Genomic DNA, 25,166 nt, shown 5'->3' with positions numbered 1-25,166 from the left:
GCAAAACACCAGTCTCAACATCAATGGTGAAGAGGCGACTCTGGGATGCTGGCCTTCTAGGCAGAGTTGCAAAGAAAAAGCCATATCTCTGTCCAGTGTTTGTGTTCTTTTGCATATCTTAATCTTTTATTTTTATTGGCCAGTCTGAGATACTATTTAATGAAGAAGCCAGTTGAGGACTTGTGAGGGGTCTTTTTCTCAAACTAGACACTCTAATGTACTTGTCCTCTTGCTCAATCTGTAGGTAGGCAGCCGCCTTTCTGTGCTAGTGGTGGCTGTTTAACAATCTGATGGCCTTGAGATAGAAGCTGTTTTTCAATCTCTCTGTCCCAGCTTTGATGCACCTGTACTGACCTCACCTTCTGGATGGAAGCGGGGTGAACAGGCAGTGCCTTGGGTGGTTATTGTCCTTGATCATCTTTCTTGCCTTCCTGTGGGTGTTGTAGGTGTTGTAGGTGTCCTAGAGGGCAGGTAGTTTGCCACCGGTGATGCGTTGTGCAGACCGCACCACCCTAGTAGTTTGCCACCGGTGATGCGTTGTGCAGACCGCACCACCGCACCACCACCTGCACCAGCCTTGCGGTTGTGGGCGGTGCAGTTGCCGTACCAGGCGGCGATACAGCCCGACAGGATGCTCTCAATTGTGCACCTGTAAGTGAGCGTTTTCGGTGACAAGCCACATTTTTTCAGCCTTCTTCACCACACTGTCTGTGTGGTTGGACCATTTCAATTCGTCGATGATATGTACACAGAGGAACTTAAAAGGAACCTTCTCCACTGCTGTTGTGTCGATGTGGATAGGGGGGTGTTCCCTCTGCTGTTTCCTGAATTCCAAAATCATCTCTTTTGTTTTTCTGACATTGAGTGAGAGGTCCCAGTGTTGAGGATCAGCAGAGTGGAGATGTTGTTTCCTACCTTCACCACCTGGGGGCAGCCCATCAAGAAGTCCAGGACCCAGTTGCACAGGGCGGAGTTGAGACCCAGGAGTTTGGGTATACACTATAGTGTTGAATGCTGACCTGTAGTCAATGAACAGCATTTGTACATAGGTATTCCTCTTGTCCAGATGGGATAGGGCAGTGTGCAGTGTGATGGCGATTTCATTGTCTGTGGACCTATTCGATCGGTAAGCAAATTGAAGTGGGTCTAGCGTGACAGGTAGGGTAGAGGTGATATGATCCTTGACTAGTCTCTCAAAGCACTTCATGATGACAGAAGTGAGTGCTACGGGGCGATAGTCATTTAGTTCAGTTACCTTAGCTTTCTTGAGAAGAGGAACAATGTTTGCCATCTTGAAACATGTGGTATTTTTTAATGATAGGTCGGCTGACTACACATAAATGTTTCCCCTGATTCAACCAATTATAGTTGTCTTCATGACCATATTTAATAGGGAGAGTTAATTTACTCATGATCAAATCTAAGAGGGATGAATAATTAGCAGTGGTAGTTTTAATGCTAACATACTGAATGCAACACGTGGGTTATGAACCGGGGTCTCCCACAGGAACAACCAACATATTAGCCAAATAGACCAAGATGAAATTCCCTCATAGGCCGAGGGCCGATGCTGGTTTTTGATGTTTGCAGGCGGGTTACCTCATCCTGTGACCATGACCAACTCATGTCCGCTACATGTACTTGCGCCTGACATATCTGCTAGATATAACGATTAGAAAAATATGTCTGATATTTGTTCATGTTAAAAGGACTCTTCTGGTTTCAGATTGAGGCCTAAACAGTTGGAGTAAAAGATCTGCTCAAGGCCATGCAAGAAAGCTTTGTCAAAGGCTCTCCAAATGAAAATGTATTTTGTCTGAGTGATCTAATTGTTGGCTTTCTCTAACTAATGTTTAACACTATGCAGAGATACAATTATTCATATACTGTATGTATGATTTATTAATGGTATAGTAGTGTAGTTTAATATTACTGACATTTCACCTACTGATTGTGAACAAATTACACTATTCTAATGTGATAGTATTGCACACATTACACAGCACAACAGCCAGAAAATGAACATATGAAATAGGAATATACTGTTTTGATAGGGTGTAAGTGGTTGTCGTAGAACTGGATCTCACCATCACTGCGGAGCACCAAAGGCGTGGGTGGGCCCTGGACTCTGGTTTTGGTGACAGTATTGGTCACCACACAGGTGTAGTTGCCCACATCAGAAGGCTCCACTTTAGCGATGTATAGATTGCCCGTCTCCTGGGAGATAAAGCGTCGTGTGTCCTGCTTCACAAACGAGGGATACTCATTAAAAATCCAGGAGAATGTCAGATCTGTGGAGAAAGGAGAAGAAATGTGTGAGATCAAATACAACTAAAATTACACCAGGGTTTCAGGGTCACGCTGACTCTCCTTATTAGAATAATAACACGGGAGAATAGGGAGAATACCAGTTTTGTCTGGTTGGAATTGATTTGGTGGAGTAGCAGGTGTGTAGGGTTGTTTGATTCTTCACCCTCCAAAGGGGTTGCAGAATCATCACAGAGCTACATGCTAGGGTGAAAATTAATGATGGTCTGAGTGTGATGAGTTAGGAGGTGCTCTAATTATCTGGACACATTTCAAAATGAATATTGTTTGTGTGGCAGGGTTTCCTTGGTAAAAAAAAATATTGCATTTTGACAAAATCAGAGGACATTTTGTAGATAATACAAGGCCTTGAGATTGGCTGAATGTTTTATTTCACAGAGAAAACAAACTTTAAACATTCTAAGTTGTTAAGAATGACCGACTAGGAAGCCTAGTTCGGGTTTGGTTTTTGTAGCACACAGTTGGACAGCAGAGTTACATGACCAAAAATAATGGTTTTATTGATGCAAAAGTGCGAGAAAACAAATTAATTTGGGGAATACGTAAGGGATAGGCCTAATTTCTAAGGGACGATGGGCTTGAGCTCGGATCTTCACAAAATACTAGGGTAATTGTACTGTAAGTAATTCTCACCATGATGGTAAAAATAACAATACAACAATCATACCCTGATGAAGACAGCTTGTTTGTCGAAACATTTCTTATTCAGTTATTCAATTATTGCATCTGAGCTCCTAGAGTGTGTGGCTCTACTTTTATTTTTCAATTGTTCTACTCCGCTAGCCAGCACCTCGACTAAACAGGTGTGCATTACATTCGCCTCCACAAAAATAACAATACAACATATAGTATACAGTACATTTGTAGGATCACAGGACAAGGCAGGATCTCAGATCTGCTATGATTCACAGGATAACGAGCTGGCTGGTAACTGTCAGGTGGGTCTCTCCAGTCATTTTCGTACTGTAAATGTCAGCATCTTTTTAATGTCACATCTTTTGTGGTTTGAGTCTTTCAAAAAGAACAAAACACACATTTTGAAGAGTAACCTTTGAAATAAACACTTTGTTTGGCTATTTGTCTGGTGATTCAGTAACTTTATGTGCCCAGAGACTTTGGCTCCTTAGGCCAAAAGCATTCACAGAGGAGTACATTTAAAAAATATATATATATATTTGTATGCATGACTGAGGCAACTGAAATACTGTACATTCTTGAAAAACCTTTCCCATTCTGCATCTTTGTAGTGCTTGTGTTAATCCAAGCTCACTGTTCCCACCAGGACTTTGAACGTTTCATAAGCACCACCAGCATAATCATCATTATCACCACCATCATCATCATCGTCGTTGTCGTCGTCGTTAGCGTCATCATCATCACCATCATCATGTCATTTAAAAGGTATATAAAATCAGTGGTGATCCCATCTGCATTGCTTGCTGTCTGCTTTCCTTGCTATTTGGGGTTTTAGGCTGGGTTTCTGTATTCTCTGTGACATCTGCTGATGTAAAAAGGGCTTCATAAATACATTTGATTGATTGATTGAATACACAAGCAGTACCCTACAGCTAAACCATACTTCTAGGTTTCGATCTACTGCAAAGAACAAATGATAGACAGAGCCAGTGTAAAACGCATTGTGATTCGTGACAGTTTGATCTCAGCTGGGGTACTTATCAAGAACACTGCTTTCAGGGTCATGTTGTTTTTTTCTGTTGCCGAGCTCTTGTTTGAAGCTTTCAGGGACAAATGATTATTTCTGAATGTTCTGACATTCTAATCAGTGGAGGGCGGCCTGAGTTTTCCAGGCCTTCTAATTGACAGGCACGTACCTTTTCCCGCTGAGCCTAATCAAACCCATTCACTTGTTAGCTGGTTGGTAATTAAACAAAACAGTCTTGAAGGATTCCTCCTTTACCCTTTCTATCTGCCTGGTCATTTATCACAGCAGGCTTCGATGCATGATGCAGCTCACTCACTGTTAGGAGCAGGTACAGGCTACAGCATGAATCAGAGCAGGCCAATCAGCCTCTTCAGAAGTGTATTTTGGCAGAGTCCTGAGGGTATTAGAACACAGAAGGTGATGGCACAGCAAGCGGAGAGGAGGGGAAAGGACAACAGAGACATGGAACATTCTGCTCTCCAAGGCAGGACAAGGCATATTGTTTTGGCTCGTTTCCTCTCCAGTGCTCATGGGTTGTGCTTGCACCTGCTCACACACGTGTTTACTACTCATAAGTTTAATGGTGACTACAGTATGGGATAATAAATAATGGCAAGAAAATATAATGATGATACAGTGTTGAACAAGGCTAGGAAACATGACTGAAATATATTCAGTTATGTTACTCACAAGCACTACCAGCATTACCAGCATTACGACCAGGAATACAACTTTCCAGAATCGGATCCTTTGTTTCTCACCCTGCAGAGCAATTGAACTGAATCCAGAGGCCGACCAAAAACACAGCCGGCGGAGGACAGGTACTCGGAGTGGTCTTCTAGTCCGACTTCGGAGGCGCACACACCATCCACCGCTTCCAAGTATATTACTCGCTTATGTTCAATCTCTGGGTAATAAAGTTGACGAGCTCAGGGCGAGGATTTCCTTCTAGAGAGACATCAGGGATTGTAACATACTCTGTTTCATGGAAACATGGCTCTCTCAGGATATACTGTCTGAGTCCGTCCAGCCAGTTGGGTTCTCAGATCATCGCGCAGACAGGGATAAATATCTCTCCAGAAGGGAGATTACAAAAAAATTGTAACTATAACCGTTACGTTACCAGCAAAAATATTGTAATCAGATTACCGATACTTTCAAAAAACTAGATGATTACTTTAAGGATTCATTTTTAATTCAGAAAGCATGTTTGCAAATTTTTCTTGACACTTTTCTGTTTTCCCAATGACATTCAAATCAGCATCGAAAAAAGGCGCAAGTTTAAGTTTGTTCCACCTGAGCGAGTCTATCCACAAGTCAGAGACCACTATGATGACACACCAAATGCATTTGATAGATCGCAGGAAAAGAGCAGGAATAGGCTTTTGTAGGTTACTGTCCAAGCTATGTCTTCCAATGGTGCGACTGCTGCTGGAATCCAAAGATTATCCAACTTGAATAAATGCTTGGAGTTAAGGATGACAGTAGTGATGTAGTCTACGGCAATACGGATATCACTTATTATTGATATTTACATAGCGCATTGATGTGAATCCTACTGCTGCTTTCTCATCTAGCTATTTGCGCCATACAGATTGTGGTTGTTGTGGATGGCTGTTCACAAATCTAAATGTGTATTTGAACCCAATAATGTTTGAATTCTAGATGTTTAAACTGCCTATCAATCATCAATGAAAAATGCACTGTTCCAACAGCTGCATAGTGCGGATCCAAGCATATTGAATTAAAGTGGTGCTTTTATTGCTCAATCTAATTCATGCTGATAAAAATAATCCATTGGACTAATGGACACATGCTCCAACTTGCACACTTTTGATGGACTTAAAGGGGCAATCTGTAGGTGCTACATCCATTTTTGGATTTATAAATTATATATACAGTACCAATCAAGTTTGGGAACACCTACTCATCCAAGGGTTTTTCTTTATTTTGTAGAATAATTGTGAAGACATCAAAACTATGAAATAACACATAAGGAATAATGTAGTAAGCAAAAAAGTGTTAAATAAATCAAAATATATTTTATAGTTGACAGCTTTGCACACTCTTGGTAAAGCATGCCATTCCATGAGCGCAGCATTTATTTTTAAACTGGAATCAATGAGCTCAACCAGTCCTCCATGACAACAAAATCATAAACAACAGAGTAGGGCTGGCTAATAAGTTCTTAGTTTTGGGGTCATGCTCAGGTAAAACAAATTGGCTAATCTATAGTTCCATATTTCCAAGTCCTATTCTTGAAGATCAAGGGGTATAACATTTATTGGAATGACTGGAATTCTAATTTTTTTATGTAAATACATAATTTAATCGTATTATTATATGTATTAGAAAGTGATGGGTTAGAAGAACACATAACCAACCCATAAAGTAATATTTAAAATCCATATATGGCCAGCTATGTAAACTTTAACATTGATTTATCCTGCAACAGATGCCGTTCAATTGGTAACATACATTTTCATCTTCTTCTAATGCCTCTTAAAGGGAAGGTAATCTAAAAGTAACGGAATGTAATCAGATTATGTTACTGAGTTTGGGTAATCCAAAAGGTACATTACTGATTACAATTTCGGACAGGTAACTTGTAACTGTAATGGATTACATTTAGAAAGTAACCTAGCCAACCCTGCTCTCCGGGAAGAAGAAGGGTAGGGGTGTATGTTTCATGCTTAACGACTCAAGTTGTTTTGTTCATCTGACCTAGAACACCTCACAATCAAATGTCGACCGTATCATCTCCCAAGAGAATTCCCTTCGGTTATAGTCACAGCCATGTATATCCCCCCTCAAGCTGATACCACAAAGAACTTCACTGGACTTTATGCAAAATGGAAACCACATTTGCTGTGGCCACATTTATAATAGCTGGGGATTTTAATTAAGCAAATTTGGGAGAAAGGCTACCGAATTTCTATCAACACATGGACTGTAGTACTCGCGCTGCTAAAACACTCGACCACTGCTACTCCAACTTTCGGGGTGCCTACAAGCCCTCCCCCGTCCTCCTTTCGGCAAATCTGACCACGACTCCATTTTGCTATTCCCTTCCTATAGGCAGAAACTCAAAAAGGCAGTACCCGTGCTAAGGACTATTCAACGCTGGTCAGACCAATAGGAATATACGCTTCAAGATTGTTTTGATCACGGGGACTGGGATATGTTCCGGGTAGCCTCGGATAATAACATTGATGAACATACTGATTTGGTGACTGAGTTTATCAGGAAATGTATCGGAGATGTTCTACTTATTGTGACTATTAGAACCTACCCCAACCAGAAACCGTGGATAGATGGCAGCATTTGCGCAAAACTGAGAGCGCGAACCACCGCATTTAACCATGGCAAGGTGACTTTGTATATGGAAGAATACAAACAGTGTAGTTGTTCCCTCTGCAAGGCAATCAAACAAGCAAAACGTCAGTACAGAGACAAAGTGGAGTCCCAATTCAACGGCTCAGACACCAGACGTATGTGACAGGGTCTACAGACAATCATGGACTACAAAATGAAAACCAGCAACGTCGCGGACACTGACATCTTGTTTCCGGAACAAGCTAAACATCTTATTTGCCCGCTTTGAGGATAACACAGTGCCACTGACGTGGCCCTCTACCAAGGACTGTGGGATCTCCTTCTCTGTGGCCAATGTGAAAAAGACAGTTAAAGCGTTTTAACCCTCGAAAGGCTGCCGGCACAGACGGCATATCTAACCGCATCCTCAGAGCATGTGCAGACCAGCTGACTGGTGTGTTTACAGACATATTCAACCCCCAGTTTGCTGATCCTCAGCACTGTGCCCCCACAAGGGTGCGTGCTCAGCCCCCTCCTGTACTCCCTGTTCACCCATGACTACATGGGTGTGGATTTCCATTGTCAAATCACGCCTCCAACTCAATCATCAAGTTTGCAGACGACACAACATTAGTAGGCTTGATTAACAACAATGACGAGACAGCCTACAGGGAGGAGGTGAGGGCTCTGGGAGTGTGGTGCCAGGAAAATAAACCTGTTACTCAATGTAAACAAAACAAAGGAGATGATTGTGGACTTCAGGAAACAGCAGAGGGAACACCCCCTATCCACATCGACACAATCTCAGTGGAGAAGGTGGAGAGCTTCAAGTTCCTCGGCGTACACATCACTGACAATCTGAAATGGCCCACCCACACAGACAGTGTGGTGAAGAAGGCACAACAGCACCTCCTCAACCTCAGGAGGTTGAAGAAATTTGACTTGGCACCTAAAACACTCACAAACTTTTAAAGATGCACAATTTTACAGATGCACTGCCCGCAACTGCAGGGCTTTCTAGAGGGTGGTGTGGTCTGCCCAATGCATCTCCGGGGGCAAACTACCTTCCCTCCAGGACACCTACAGCACCTGATGTCACAGGAAGGCCAAAACAATCATCAAGGACAACCACACTAGCCACTGCTTGTTCACCCCGCTACCATCCAGAAGGCGAGGTCAGTACAGATGCATCAAAGCTGGAACCAAGAGACTGAAAAACAGCTTCTATCTCAAGGCCATCAGTCTGTTATGTAAGGACATCTCTCTCAGCAGACAAAACATTACAAACAGCTAGCAGCCAAGTAGATTGGTCACGAAAGTCAGAAAAGCAATAAAATGAATCGCTTACCTTTGATGATCTTCGTATGTTTGCACTCACGAGACTCCCAGTTACATAATAAATGTTCCTTTTGTTCCATAAAGATTATTTCTATATCCAAAATACCTCCATTTGGTTGGAGCGTTTATTTTCAGAAATACACAGGCTCGAGTGGTCACGACCCGGCAGACAAAAATTCCAAATAGTATCCGTAAAGTTCGTAGAAACATGTCAAACATTTTTTATAATCAATCCTCAGGTTGTTTTTAAAATATATAATGGATAATATTTCAACCGGGACTGTAGCTTCTTCAATAGGATAGAGAGAGAAAATGTCTGCTCCAAGCTGTTGCGCATGTAAAACGCTGCTGGCACCCAGCCATCCAATGACGCGATGTGACCTTTCTCGCTCATTTTTCAAAATAAAAGTCTGAAACTATGGCTAAAGACTGTTCACACCATGGGGAAGCCATAGGAAAAGGAATCTGGTTGATATCCCTTTAAATGGAGCGAAGGCAGGCAATGGAACAGAGAGCTTTCAGGAAAAACAGCACTCCCGGATAGAATTTTTCCTCAGGTTTTCGCCTGCAATATGAGTTCTGTTATACTCACAGGACAATATTTTGACAGTTTTGGAAACTAGGGTTTTCTATCCTAATCTGACAATTATATGCATATTCTAGATCCTGGGCCTGAGAAATAGGCAGTTTCATTTGGGTACGTTTTTCATCCAAACATCAAAATACTGCCCCCTACACTCAACAGCTTAAATAGCACATTAAAGGCTGCTGCCTATATACATAAACTTGAAATCACTGGCCACTTTAATAAATGGAACACTTGTCAATTTAATAATGTTTACATATTTTGCAATACTCCTCTCATATGTATATAATGTATTATATTATATTCTACTCTATCTTAGTCTACGCGTCTCTGACATTGCTCATCCATAAATGTATATTTGCTTAATTCCATTCCTTTACTTAGATTTGTTTGTATTGGGTATACGGTATGTTGTGAAATTGTTCAATATTACTTGTTAGATATTACTGCACTGTCAGAGCTAGAAGCACAAGCATTTTTCCCTACACCCACAATAACATCTTCTAGACACATGTATGTGACCAATAAAATTTGATAGATAATGGATTTCCATTAAAAATCCTATTTTCCCTAACTCCTTAACCCTAACCCTAACCCTTAACCAAAACCCTAACTCTAACCCTGATTTGTGAGCATAAAAGTGCCTTTTTCCTCGTGGGGACTGGTGAAATGTTGCTACTTGTCAGACTTTTCCATGTTTTACTATCCTCATGGGGACTTTAGGTCCCCACAAGGGATAGACTTCTGGTCCCCACAAGGAAAGACTTCTGGTCCCCACAAGGATAGTAACACCAAACACACACGCTAAAATAATGTGCGACTTAGTATTTTTATACATGACCCTAAGCATGATGGGATGTTAATTGTTTAATTAACTCAGCAACAACAACTGTCTGGAAGCACCTTTCAATATACTTTCTATCCCTAATTTACTCAAGTGTTTCCTTTATTTAGACAGTTACCTATAGATAAAGCATTCTGTAGCGTGTGGGCATATTCTAAGAGATGATACATTTGAGAAGAGAGGAGTTTCCACTTTGAGGAGTCCCCCGAGAGGCTTGAGAGATGCTGACATATTATGGCGCTGTGTGTATCTAGACTGCTGGGCTTGCACAATACTTCGAAGAAGTCACAATGAAATGAAGAGATCTGCAAAAACAGAGACCAACAAGTAAATCGTAAATAATTTGTGAAAATGTAAAAATGATGTAAGAAGGCGGAGACACTAAGCAATTCTCCAGAATAAAATCTGCCATACTTTGAGACAACACAGCTGTGTCGTAAGTCTCCAATACAGAGCACAGCATACAATTAATTATTGTCACACTCAGGGAATATAACATACTGTATGACTGAAAGCAAGATTTTGTAGAAATGTTAGCTCATTTTATTGAAAATGAAATACAGAAATATCTCATTTACATAAGAATTCACACCCTTTGTAGAAGCACCTTTGACAGTGATTACAGCTGTGAATCTTTCTTGGTAAGTCTCTATGAGGTTTCCACACCTGGATTGTGAAACATTTGCCCATTATTCTTTTCAAAATTCTTCAAGCTCTGTCAAATTGTTTGTTGACAATTGCTAGACAACCAATTTCAGGCCCTGCCATACATTTTGAAGCAGATTTAAGTCAAAACTGTAACTCGGACACTCAGGAATATTCACTGTCTTCTTGGTAAGTAACTACAGTGTCTGGTGGAAAGCCGACTGAACCAGGTTTTACTCTAGGATTTTGCCTGTACTTAGCTCCATTACGTTTATTTTGTATCCTGAAAAACTCCCCAGTCCTTAACGATTACAAGTATAACCATAACATGATGCAGCCACCAGCATGCTTGAAAATATGGAGAGTTGTACTCAGTAATGTGTTAATTTGCCCCAAACATAACACATTGTATTTGGGACAAAAAGTGAATTGCTTTGCCACATTTTTTTCAGTATTACTTTAGTGCCTTGTTGCAAACAGGAATATTTGGAATATGTTTATTCTGTACAGGCTTCCTTCTTTTCACTCTGTCAATTAGGTTAGTATTGTGGAGTAACTACAACGTTGTTGATCCATCCTCGGTTTTCTCCTGTCACAGGCATTGAACTCTGTAACTGTTTAAAGTCACCATTGGCCTCATGGTGAAACCCCTGAGCGGTTTCCTTCCTCTCCGGCAACTGAGTTTGGAAGGATGGCTGTATCTTTGTAGTGACTGGGTGTATTATACACCATCCAAAGTGTAATTAATAACTTCTCCATGCTGACTGGAATTTTCAATGTCTGCTTTTTATTTTATTTTTACCCATCCACCAATGGGTGCTCTTCTTTGTGAGGCATTGGAAAACCTCCCTGGGCTTTGTAGTTGAATCTGTGTTTGAAATTCACTGCTCAACAGATAATTGTATGTGTAGGGTACAGAAATTACGTAGTCATTAAAAAAGTATGTTAAACACAATTATTGTACACAGAATGAGGCCATGCCATTTATTAAGTGAATTGTTACTCCTGAACTTATTTAGTCTTGCAATAACAAAAGGGTTGAATACTTATCGGCTCAAGACATTTTAGCTTTTAATTTGTAATTAATTATCAACAATTAAAATCAAACATTATTTCACTTTGACATTATGGGGTATGGTGTGTAAGGTCAGTGACAAAAAAATCTAAATGTAATCCATTTTAAATTCAGGCTGTAACAACAAAATGTGAAAGAAATCAAGGGGTATGAACACTTTCTGAAGGCACTGTACTAGCACATCCAATCACATGGCATAATTGCGCATCTCTAAATTCTTCCCAAAACACAAAAATCATCATGAAAAAAAATATATATAATATGTTGTTTCATCCTCAAAGTGCTAGTGCAACGGTGTAATGATTCCCTTCAATGGGCATCCAGATTACAGAATATAAATAGTGCTCCATGACAAATGATTGGATATGCTTACACACACATTGCTTTATTTGTGTATTGCTTACACATGCAATCCTTTATGTGTGTATTATTGTCAGTGTTCTGAGCCAACAATTAAAAGCCAACCAACCTCTTGGCTTTGTTCAAAGTAATATCTACACACTGCAAGACGGCAGGCCTCTGCACATTCTACACTGAACCCAGTGGCAGAGCCCCCTGAGATCCCCCTGTGGAGTCAGCGTGCTATAAAAACAATATATATTCATCTAAACATAGGGAATAATTAAGACACGGGTGAACAACATGTGCAGTGTAGGCCTGCATCAACAGACAAAACAACCCATCTATCATTACAATAGGGTTGCTAAGGTGTATTATAAGGACATATCAGTTAATCAGATACTGAGATTCTGAGTTATGAGCTCTATCAATGTTAATACTGCCGTATTAATTCTGAGGAGGGGGAGTTGTGTTTGTATCTTCATCATGCATTATCAGTGTCAATGCTTTAAATTAATATTAATCATGACAATCTGCTGCCTGATCATCTGGTATTAATAATACATGTAAAGTTTACTGTGACAACAATATGCATTTTTAATTACCGTGCTACAAAAACAGGCAACAGCATCCTGGCGTGAACGATAAACAAACTTTAAACAAAGAGGTTACTAATAGCCGTGTTCAAAGTTTAATATATCCACAGATGCAAGGAGGATGCGACACGTGTGGAGCTGTTGGATAACCCATGGAGGGGTCAGAAGCAAATTTCTCAGTTTCTCTGAAAAATTGCTCCAGTTTCTCTGACTAGTGGTTCTAGCAGGTCCAACAGTCTGGTGAGCCTCAAAATAAGGCAAAATTACAAAACATCACCCTAGATTTGGTCCAGTCAATGTCCACTGATTCATAGAACTAGGGTCTCCTCCAATAGACTGCCTCTCCGCACTGCTGAAAACAAAGAATTCCATCCCACAGCCCACATGAAAAACACCCCCTGAAAGTACTGCCACTCCAATTGTGTTAAAGTGCAGTGCTCCCAAGTTTGCTCCAGGCTACAAAAATTCTCCTCCTCCCTACATTCTGTTCATGTACATGAGTAGACAGAGTGCACATGCTCTGTGTTCTCAAAGCCCAGGGTCTTAGGACAAAATGAACCAGAGGATACACAATGCAGCATCCCTTTTCTTAGTGGATGCGCACAAGTGATTTCAGTCTTGAGTGCCGCTAAAAGGTCTCTCTCCATTAGAAAATGGAGGTCAGCTGCATCCGGTCCAGGACTAAACACAGTAGTTGAGTAATACAAAGACCAAGGCTAGGTCACACAGGCAGCCCATTAATCTAGTGTGTTTTGAGAGAGAGCGGAAGTGACAGCCTTTCAGTCTCTCTGGCTTCTCTGACTGTGGGAGCCCGGGTGAAGATCATTTGACTCTCCACTGCCCATTTCTGGAAACACTAGCAGCACATTCAGCAAACAGAGAGTATCGTAACATCATCATTAAAATACCACTTCAACAATGCTAATAATATAACGTGTCTGCTCCAAATCACTGTGTTTTCTTATATGATTATAACACATCCCCAGCATGTTCCCAATACTAGAACATTGGCCTGTCAAAACAGGAAGTGCATCAGTAGAGACAGGCAGCTCCATGCTCAGCCTGTGTGCAGCTCTGTCTGTGCTTCTATCTGGCTTGGCAGGCTGTGTCGTTCCTGATCTGCACCCACCCGTCTCCCTGCCTGTCTCTCTTCTGCTGACTAGCAGGAGCAGGTGGGCTCTGCATGCAGACATTGACCTTCGGCAAAAAAGAACAGCAATGTCAAAATATCATTGTTATTCTATAATGTTGCAAAATTGGTAATGATAATGTTCATTTAAATGACCACTTCAATCCATACCACAAGATCCACAAATGAAATTTGATGCTTCTGATTTAAAACCACATCAGCAAAGTATTAGTCTGTGTTATTGAACCTCAGTGTCTTTGACATAAAAGCATACTGATACTGCAAAAATATCACATATATATATTTTAAATTACAGGATCACTTATAAGCAAATGACTTGAAGATGTAGGTTGATAAGATCTGTTTGGCCATTGGCTGCCCATCTCATTATGTCCTGGGCTAGACAGGCCTGAGTGTATGATGAGCAAATATAATTTAGATGATAAATAGATCAGAAGCATAGTGATGACAGATTTAGATCTGAGAAATATTATAGCAAAAGCGAGACAAAAACAACAACACAGAGTTACACGTAAATAAATGTACAGTCAATAACACAATAGAAAAGAAAAATATAAAAATATATGTATAGTGTGTGCAAATGTAGAAGAGTAGGGAGGTAGGCAAAAAATAGGCCATAGATGTGAAATAATTACAATTTAGCTTTATTACTGGAGTGATAGATGATGTGCAAGTAGAGATACTGGGGTGCAAAAGAGCAAGAGGGCATGTAATAATATGGGGATGAGGTAGTTGGGTGTGCTATTTACAGATTGGCTGTGTACAGGTACAGTGATCGGTAAGCTCCTCTGACAGCTGATGCTGAAAGTTAGAGAGGTAGAATTAAGTCTCCAGCTTCAGTGATTTTTGCAATTCGTTCCAGTCATTGGCAGCAGAAAACTGGAAGGAAAGGCAGCCAAAGGTAGTGTTGGCTTTGGTGATGACCAGTGCAATATACCTGCTGGAGCGCGTGCTACGGGTGGGTGTTGTTATGGTGACCAGTGAGCTGAGATAAGACAGGGCTTGACCTAGCAAAGACTTGTAGCTGACCTGGAGCCAGTGGGTTGGGAGATGGATATGTAGTGAGGGCCAGCCAAAGAGAGCATACAGGTCGCAGTGGTAGGTAGTATATGGGGTTTTGGTGACAAAATGGATGGCACTGTGATAGACTACATCCAGTTTGCTGAGTAGAGTGTTGGAGGCTATTTTGTAAATGACATCGAAGTCAAGGATCGGTAGGATAGTCACTTTTACGAGGGTATGTTTGATAGCATGAGCGAAGGAGGCTTTGCGCTGAAATAGATTCTAGATTTAATTTTGGATTGAAGATGCTTAATGTGAGTCTGGAAGGAGAGTTTACAGTCTAACCAGACACCTGGGTATTTGTAGTTGTCCACATATTCTAGGTCAGAACCATCCAGAGTAACGATGCGGGAGTGTACGGCCAGCAATCGGTTGAAGAGCATGCACTTAGTTTAACTAGCATTTAAAAGCAGTTGGAGGCCACAGAAGGAGTGTTGTTTGGCATTGAAGCTCGTTTGGAGGTTTGTTAGTACAATGTCCAAAGAAGGGCCAGATGTATACAGAATGGTGTCGTCTGTCGTCTCTGGTGGATCAGAGAATGACCAGCAGCAAGAGCAACATCATTGATATATACAGAGAAAAGAGTTGGCCCGAGAATTGAACCCTGTGGCACCCTCATAGAGACTGCCAGAGATCCAGACAACAGGCCCTCCGATTTGACACACTGAACTCTGTGAAGAAGTTGGTGAACCAGGCGAGACAGTCATTTGAGAAACCAAGGCTGTTGAGTCTGCCAATAAGAATGTGGTGATTGACAGAGTCGAAAGCCTTTGCCAGGAAGATGAAGACGGCTGCACAGTACTGTCTTTTATCAATGCCGGTTATGATATCATTTAGGACCTTGAGCGTGGCTGAGCTGCACCCATGACCAGCTCAGAAACCAGATTGCACAGTGGAGAAGGTACGTGGGATTAGAAATGGTCGGTGATCTGTTTGTTAACTTGGCTTTCGAAGATTTTAGAAAGGCAGGGAAGGATGGCTACAGGTCTATAACAGTTTGGGACTAGAGTGTCTCCCCCTTTGAAGATGGGGATGACCGCGGCAGCTTTCCAATCTTTGGGGATCTCAGACGATACAAAAGAGATGTTAAAAATTCATAGTAATAGGGGTTGCAATAATTTCTGAGAATACTTTTAGAAAGAGAGGGTCCAGGTTGTCTAGCCCAGCTGATTTGTAGGGATCCAGATTTTGCAGCTCTTTCAGGACATCAGCTGTCTGGATTTGGGTGAAGAAGAAGTGGGGGGAGGGGGTACTGGGAAAGTTGCTGCAGGGGGTGCTGAGATGTTGGGGTAGCCAGGTGGAAAGCATGGTCAGCCGTAGAAAAAATGCTTATTGAAATTATCAATTATAGTAGATTTATCGGTGGTGACAGTGTTTCCTAGCCACAGTGTAGTGGGTAGCTGGGAGGAGGTGCTCTTATTCTCCATGGACTTTCCAGTGTCCCAAAAAATGTGGGCATTAGTGCTACAGGAACCAAATTTCTGTTTGAAAAAGCTAGCTTTAGCTTTCCTAACTGACTGAGTATATTGGTTCCGGACTTCCCTGAAAAGTTGCATATCGTGGGGGCTATTCGATGCTAATGCAGAACGCCACAGGATGTTTTTGTGCTAGTCAAGGGCAGTCAAGTCTGGGGTGAACCAAGGGCTATATCTGTTCTTAGTTCTACATTTTATGAATGGGGTATGCTTATTTAAGATGGAAAGGAAAGCACTTTTGAAGAGCAACCAGGTATCTTCTACTTATAGGATGAGGTCATTATCCTTCCAGGATACCCGGGCAGGTCGATTAGAAAGGCCTGCTCACTGAAGTGTTTTAGGGAGTATTTGACAGTAATGAGGGGTGGTCGTTTGACCCATTACGCACGAGGGCAATGAGGCAGTGATCGTTGAGATCCTGGTTGAAGAGAGCAGAGGTGTATTTAGAGTGCAAGTTGGTCAGGATGATATCTAAGAGGGTGCCTATGATTACGGATTTAGGGTTGTGCTTAAACCCTAAATCCATGTTCATTGATAATTTGTGTGAGATTGGGGGCATCTAGCTTAGATTGTAGGACAGCCGGGGTGTTAAGCATGTCCCAGTTTAGGTCACCTAACAGTACGAACTCTGAAGATAGACAGGGGGCGATCGATTCACATATGGTGTCCAGGGCACAGCTTGGGGCTGAAGGGGGTCTATAACAAGTGGCAACGGTGAGAGACTTGTTTCTGGAAAGGTGGATTTTTTAAAGTAGAAGTTCGAAATGTTTTGGCATAAACCTGGATAGTATGACATAACTCTGCAGGCTATCTCTGCAGTAGATTGAAACTCCACCCCCTTTGGCAGTTCTAACTTGTCGGAAAATGTTATAGATAGGGATGGAAATTTCAGGATTTTTGGTGGCCTACCTAAGCCAGGATTCAGACACGGCAAGGACATCAGGGTTGGCGGAGTGTGCTGAAGCAGTGAATAAAACAAACTTAGGGATGAGGCTTCTAATGTTAACATGCATGAAACCAAGGCTTTTACGGTTACAGAAGTCAACAAATGTGAGCGCCTGGGAAATGGGAGTGATGCTGGGGGTTGCAGGGCCTGGGTCAACCTCTACATCACCAGAGGAATGATGGATCTCTTCGGCTAGCTGGGAGATGGGCCTAGCTCGAGGCTAGGTCCAGGCTAACTGGTGCTTGCTTCGGGACAGAGACGGATAAATATTTCATGGCTGCACCCTATCCTTTTATCATATACACTTGAGGTCAATCAATATAAATGAGAGGGATTTGTGTACAATGCACATCTGAGAAAAAATACAGTATATCAATGCAATCATTCCAAGGAGTCAAGGAAACATCCATCTATTGTTTAGATTGTACCATAACCACTCTTCCAGACAGCCAACTCTACATCAATCTCTTAGCTTATTAAATAAAGCGACTATTAAGGAAAGAAATATTATAATCATACAAGCAGCTGCAATTTCACTTAAGCAATATTTTCTATACCTTTGAATAAAGACGTAGAAAATGTATCATACACAAGCCTAAATAATCTTACACGAGAAGGAATAACACATTGCAGTTGAGTTAATATTCTTTGCAACACTGAAAGGTGAAATGTTGTCATCGTCATGGTTAGCAACAACACTGTATTCAGTGCAGAGGCACAAGCCTGCTACCCAAGCTTGGTGTTGAGAACACAACACAACTGAGCTGTGTGTTGTTTTCCAGGATTGTTATTTTCTCCTTGCAGAGCAGATGACATGTAATGTATTCCTCAAGGGATGAAATCCCCACTGGCATTGAGGGATTTGTGTTTATGTACTGGGGCACGGGAGACTGGGGACATGACGTGTGACTGGTGTCCAGCAGAGAGAAACGAGGTGCTTACACACAGCCAACTAGATAGCATAGCAGAAAAGGCACCTAGAAATACACTCCCCCCATACACACTAGACAACGACAACAACAACTCAATGCTACTTACTGCACACTCCGAGAAGCAAAGCTTCTGTCATTCACGGTTCCCTCGAATATGACGTGTGTTTGTGTATTCCCATCCACACTGGCAATGGGCCTCTACTATAGGTCTTTCTATAAACTAAGGTGTCAGTGAGGATTTCCCTACGCTGGACAACTTGTTACACCTGTTGATAAGTCATTAATAATAAATCAGCACTTTTTTTATGTCATTACATTAAGATATAAGGAACATAGCTATATACAATCTAATTAACAAGTTGATTTAAAAGCTATGTTTAACCTTTTCTCATGGTTGACAGATTTTTCCAAAATTGTGTGTGACAAAAACATTACTTTTCTGTCCTTGCATTAATGGCAGTGTAAGTTGTCATTATATCATCAATTAAGTATTGATCAGTTAAATTACACATTGAACTTGAACCCTGTAAGAACCTGGATCTAGCTGTCGGACAGTTTTTTGTATGGAGATCTAAGAAATGCAGTGTAACTACGTAACATTTTGTGTCTCCTTATGTTACAGGTTGAAAGCAGTTTTTAAAGACAGTCAAATCCCCCAAAAGGTGGTTTCTTCAATAATTATGCATAATACTTGTTGGATGCGCATTTGGTGTCACACTGTTTATTTGCGCCATGATATTTTCACAATCCTCATCTGATCAAGGAAGGAATTTTCTGAGTGACGAACAGCTGTTGTGATAGTGCATGCGATGCAACAACAACCCAAGTGCTGGAAAAAAGGTGTTCGTGAGGAATGTCCAGAATATTTTGGTGTCTCAATCGTTACACCAGTGAAGACAGTTGTTCCTAGATCAATGTTGGATATAATATCCCTAACGAATTGATGTTGATCATCTGTTGTAGTCTGCTTGATTTACAGCAGGGTCGTATTAGATTTAACCGAAAAAACATCAAGGTAATGAGTTAATATTTTCATGTGTTTTTGTGCCTCGGATTGGACACCGAGTCTACTGTGTGCAATTGTGTAGGATAGACTATTGTGCAACACCAAACGCTATTCCTATAAACTATTCTAAATATAATGACAATAATTCACTTAGTTTAGTGGGCTTCTTCACATCATGATCTGGTAATGAAATAACATGACAAATACATTTTGCTTTCCATGTTACACCTGTAATTTGAAACAATAAAAGGGGTTTGAAGTAGCCTACTTGAACTTGAATTTGGAGCTCAGAAAATCAAGTACTAGAATAGGCCTACCTTGAAAATCAGACATTTCCTCAATTTGGTGCTTGAATTATTGTATTAAGTCCTTGTAATTATTGTAGCCAGTTAATAAGTTCTCTTGCATCCTTATATTTATTCTTGATTACATTTTGTATCAGTTTTTGTGAGTTATGTGGCCACTTTCAATTGTTTCAATTGTTGCGCCACTCTGTTGCGGTAAAAACCTGTGGGGTTACTTTTAGCATGACAGCATCTAATGCTGGCCTCAACTTGGCTTTTCATACAAATCCGTCCGTTACAAAAGGAAACTGGTTTTTGGTAACTTTCTCATTATAAAAACAGCGATGGTGAGATTCAAATCTGAGAGGTTACAGAAAAAGGCTACAGAATAGGCTACAGAAAAATAGCCATGCATGCATACAATTTATTTTGTCTGCCAAGTCCACATTATTCTCACATATTTTAGAATGTAATAATAATTTGAATATCAATGCATTGGCAAGGCCTAAAAAAATGCATTATTCTTAAAGTGCTAATGGCCTACTTTAAAAAAACATTTTTTGCATGTTTTTTCTTTGGGGGGGGGGGGGTCTATATTAGGCCCTATACGTACAATCATATACAGTGAGTTATACAACTGTATAACATTAAGGACAATTATAATTAAGGGCTTGAAAAAGTCCCTGAAAGTCCTTGAATTTACCTTGCCAATGTTTGTATGAAACCTGCTTAAAGGATGTATAGCCCTAGACCTATGTTGTTGTGCAGGTGGAGTTATTTGCATATATTCCTCTAAATACATGTGGAACTATATACAAATACTTTATCAAGGGAGTGAAGTAGCACTGTCTCTGTATGTCTAGTGATGGAGAACAATACAATTCATGCAACATGTCTAGTAGTGTATGTCTGTATGAAAGACTTTTCCTTGTACTTGATTTTCATCTTGGAAAGGTCAATAACACCATCACAGTATGTTCAGGAAATGCATGCATCTCACCTGTGAGTGTCATTAGTATGGTAGGACGATGCTATTGCAGTGCTATTGCAAACGGCTGAGGCAAATTACATTCTGTGGGTATTGATCCTCTGGCAATAGCCAGGGTGTAAAAAATGTGTTTCAATACATTATTTAAGAGTTAACAAGTCAGGAGTTTATTTATGGAGATGATAAAATGTGCCATCCACTGATCAGATTATACATAAGCCCTGACAGCAAAAACCCTCTGAAATACAGAGTCACAGATGACCTGTAAATGCATTTCAGTAAACATTCTGCTGGTGTGTACGTCGCTAACCCACAAGCTGTAGGGCACACACACACACACACACACACACACACACACGCACACACACACACACACACACACACTCCCTCCCTCCCTCCCTCCCTCCCTTGCCAGTAGATCGTATAGCTCAATCTGCATTTTTGAGCCCACTAAGTATGCACTCTCCAGCACAGGGAGCTTGTGGACAGCTGTCTGCTACTTATGGGTCCCCTGACAGCCACTCTGGCAGGCAGAGGCTCAGCGGAGCCCTGGGGATACACTGGCACTGAGGGTCCTCAAGGCTGGTACCCATGGCCTGGTCCACCAACATACGGTAATGAATAAGGCCAAGGATGTGCTGGAATTCTCATCTAATACTGCACCACCCACATACAGGATTTGTGAGATACAGTGTGGCATGATAACAGATTGTTCTCATCATCACATGTCATAGGTTGTCACCATCTTGAAGAGATGAGTGACATACAATGTAATTGCTAATTATTTGATGGATCCGGGGTTCGTACTAACCATTACATCACACTGGTGTGGCATCACCTCAGTATGCACTCATGGCTTGCCTACATTCTATATACAGGTGTTCTATCTTAATATGGCCAGTTTCTCACGGCAGGAAAATAATCCTGCAGCAATAGGAAATGTGGATTATAATGAATGGACATTTTTGTAGGGGTTGATGCATTTTTAGTTAGGATATTATCAAGTTTGACATTTATAGTGGAAATTACACATTTTAGAAGCATTTTTAAACTTTAAATACACTACAGTTGCAACAAAAGAGTGATCAAGTTAAGATAGCACATCTGTTTTCAACATCTCCATTCCGTGTATTCATGAGCTACTACAGTCAGTGCCTCTCGTTTCATTATTACACCACAAAGACAGCAACATAATACAACTTAGAAGTACAAAGTCTTCCTTCTGTACAAACCCAGTACATCAGCTAAGTGGCAAGGACCCCGCAAAGACACTCACGATAACTGACTGCGCCAGCACAGGGAAATACTCTGAGGCATACTATTTTGTTTTGTTCCTAGCATATGACAGACACTAACTTTGAAATGAATTTCATCTGATCTTCAAGGACAACAGTGGAAAACCTTGCATGAACAAACAATGGAAACCTATATTCCATGAAGAAATGTTCCGTCAATAGAATGTCTCCAACAGGAAGTAAACTAACATTCTAGGGTAAAAATATTTTAACCACTATCTTTGAGATGAAATATCACCTTCGAGTTCAGCATAACTGTATGCTTTCTGAAACAACATTGTGACAATAAAACTGATGTTCCACTTCTCATTACTAAGAAGACAAGTAACTCACAGAGAAACACTTTTAATTGACAGGCTGAGATGGTACCGTGCATCGGTAGTGAGTCACAAGCCTCGAGGTGGCCTCTATTAGATGTACGAACATGTCTGACGAGTTTGAAATGTTTTCTCTCCTGTCTTTGATAAGAAGTAATAGGTTTATTAAAACACAAACTAAAGTGGAGATGTCATCCCCAAACAGGGTCTTTCAGCCAGCAGCCAGCCATCCACTGAATACATTAGATATTGAATTATCAACACTGAAAATATGAGGGTAGATCAAGTTACTATTAACAATGCCTGTATTTATAGATGGAGGCATATGATAAATGTTAGTGGGAAGGGTTGAATCCTAACTTGTTTCAGGCAGTTTTCTGCACCTTTGTTTCAGCTTAGACACATTGGCACCAAAATATGAAAAATGCACATCTGAAATTCTAATTGGCCATGGAGCCTGCCAAGCTTTTGTTAGGAACAATCCCAACAGGCTACAAACTACAAATTGCTACAGACTTTTTTTTAAATCTCAGATAATTCCTCTGCAACCGCGTATGCTTAGGGACTGTACAACTGAAAATCAGACCTCTCTGAAATGAAAATGGATAGCCATCACTTCAGTAAAATATACGCTTGAAAAGAAAAATAGTGACCCACCGTATACCCAAAATAATAATTAAAACATCAAGTGGATAGCAGAGAACAAGCCTACCATTTACCCTCACGCCTAGGACAGAGCCTAGTAGAGCATAAGATATACTGTTCTTTGTTTTGTGAGCATTACATGGCAAAGTAGCCAGAAGGTTGTGGAATCGCAGACCCCCGTGGACAGGCGGGGGCGGAGGGGGGTGGATTATCTGCTTTATAATAAAAGCACTGCATGAATCTATCATCTTATTAGTAGCCAGAAAAAAAATGCCTTTTATAAACACATTTCATGCAATTCTCCTTCACATGACTGGAGACAAGCAGAATCTTTTTTTAATACATCAACAAAGCATGACAAAGAATGAGCGCATGCTACGGCACCGGAGATATATTAATTTCTATATAGGCTGTTGTTAAAAAGAAGATAGACAACTTTAGCACTGTTCCAAATGTAGACTATCAGGTGTCAAATTTGACAGCAAAAGAACCAGTTACAACTGAAGTATCTGATCATCAATGAATCGAGGAAAAGCCGCATATTATCAGGTAGGTCTATATGCACTTGTAACAATTTTTAATTTGAGAAACTATCATTTTCTAATTTATTTTATTTTATTACATGATATTGTTGTATCAAAATATTTTTCTGTTGACTGTGATTACGTCATCTGCTAGGCTAAATTAACAAACGAGGCATTCAGAGCTCAACGCATGATCCTCCAACCAAAGACTGGCCAAGCTCGTGTTTCTAAAAGTTCATTCAAAGGCACTGTAGAATGACTATATAGCCTAATAAAGCGTTTTTTGTTTCATTACTATTTAATTCTAGGTAATTATTTAGAAATGTTTATGCAAATGTACATTTCATTTTATACAGCCTAAATGTGAAATGTATAGGTATGTTGTTTAAGTGCTGTTTTTGATGTGTGGTTGAAATGATGAGCTCTTCCAACAACCTGAGCACTCTTGCCAACCTGTAGCATTTAATGCTTCACAATTGATTTACTAAATGGCAGGCTATAGCCTTAAAAGAGTACAAATATAGCGTAAATAATACATTTTCCTTCTTACGCTACCTGGCTTGTTCCTGACTGATTTAGAGTTAGTCTGTTGAAATGTTAAACTTCAATTGATAGTGATAGACACATGACTTCCCAAGCAAAGTACATTTTTGTCTCCTAGGCTATAGAAGGTTGTAGCGCAGCCTCGATGTCATAGAGACAAACCAAAGCTATCCCATTTGTGTTGGAGTCTTTCCCCAGCATTTTTTCAGATTGTTTCTAGCATTGAGGACTTAAGCGTCATTATACCGTAGATCTCTTTATATAATCAGGTTCAGAAATGTTTTTATAAATTAAAAAGGGATGGGCCTATGCTTTTAGTCATTTTCTTTAACAAAGCCACAATACCCTCACATACCGCCTCAATTTGAGCCCTGGTTTTAACTTAACACACCGAGCCCTTCACTGACACAATAGCGGTCTGTGGGTAAAATCCCTTGGGCAGCCAGAAACAAAATCCATATTACAACCTATGTGCTGTATTAATTGTGATTTTGCTCTATAACCTATTAGTTCATATGCCTTGCGACCGTGATATATAGGCTTAAAGGCCATGACAATAAGTAGTCACAGTGGCAGAATAAATTCAACCAAACCTTTGTTTCATCACAAAACCAGAGAGCAACCAGTGAAGTCCACAAAGCATATTGCATGTAACAAACAGTTACATGACCTACAGCAAGGTCAAGCAAGTTAATGTTTTCAACATTTTTGGACCACTAAACAACTATTGATTTAGAACCACTCAGAGTTACCGCAAGTCGTAAAGAAAAAAGGAGCTGCGTCCACTATTTCAGGACCATTTCAACTTCAACATTTCAACATCCTCAAATCACCTATGCTTAAGTCTAATACAGTGACAACTAAAATTAACTAAAAATAATTTAGTCCTATAAACATGAGCTAAATATGATGTGGCTGTCCATGTTTCTGATTTTGTGTGCGTGTGCGTTCATGCAAGTAGAAAAAACATGCTGAATACCCTACTTGTAGAGAAATGACAATGCCATCTTCCTCTCTTTCAGGTTGATGAAACGGTCTGTCACTCTGTCATACAGTACACACTTTTATTTTTTGTTGGCTACCTGGCTGAAATGCTTGCTCGCAGCCTAACTTAATTTCATGGGCAACGTTAGCTAGTTAACATTAGCCTTCTACATCTAGCTACATAGGCACTGTAGATGGATAGATTGTTTTAGGGCGCCCTATTGACGCAGCGGTCTAAGGCACTGCATCTCAGGGCTAGAGGCATCACTACAGACCCCGGTTCGAT

The 25,166-nt window shown here is 40.6% G+C and overlaps 1 protein-coding gene across 3 annotated transcripts in view; it reads right to left on the bottom strand.

The window, feature by feature from the left end:
• LOC110494608 (contactin-4) overlaps positions 1-25,166 on the bottom strand; it is a 218,696-nt gene that overhangs the window by 83,234 nt on the left and 110,296 nt on the right. For all 3 annotated transcript variants that reach the window (XM_021569831.2, XM_021569833.2, XM_021569832.2), the window contains exon 6: positions 2,088-2,291. In XM_021569831.2, coding sequence (XP_021425506.2) covers positions 2,088-2,291 — 204 coding nt within the window. The remainder of the gene's footprint in view (positions 1-2,087; positions 2,292-25,166) is intronic.

The sequence above is a fragment of the Oncorhynchus mykiss genome, chromosome 17, assembly GCF_013265735.2.
Source record: "Oncorhynchus mykiss isolate Arlee chromosome 17, USDA_OmykA_1.1, whole genome shotgun sequence".
In the NCBI taxonomy this organism is placed as follows: Eukaryota; Metazoa; Chordata; class Actinopteri; order Salmoniformes; family Salmonidae; genus Oncorhynchus; species Oncorhynchus mykiss.
This window is presented reverse-complemented; position numbering and strand designations above follow the sequence as displayed.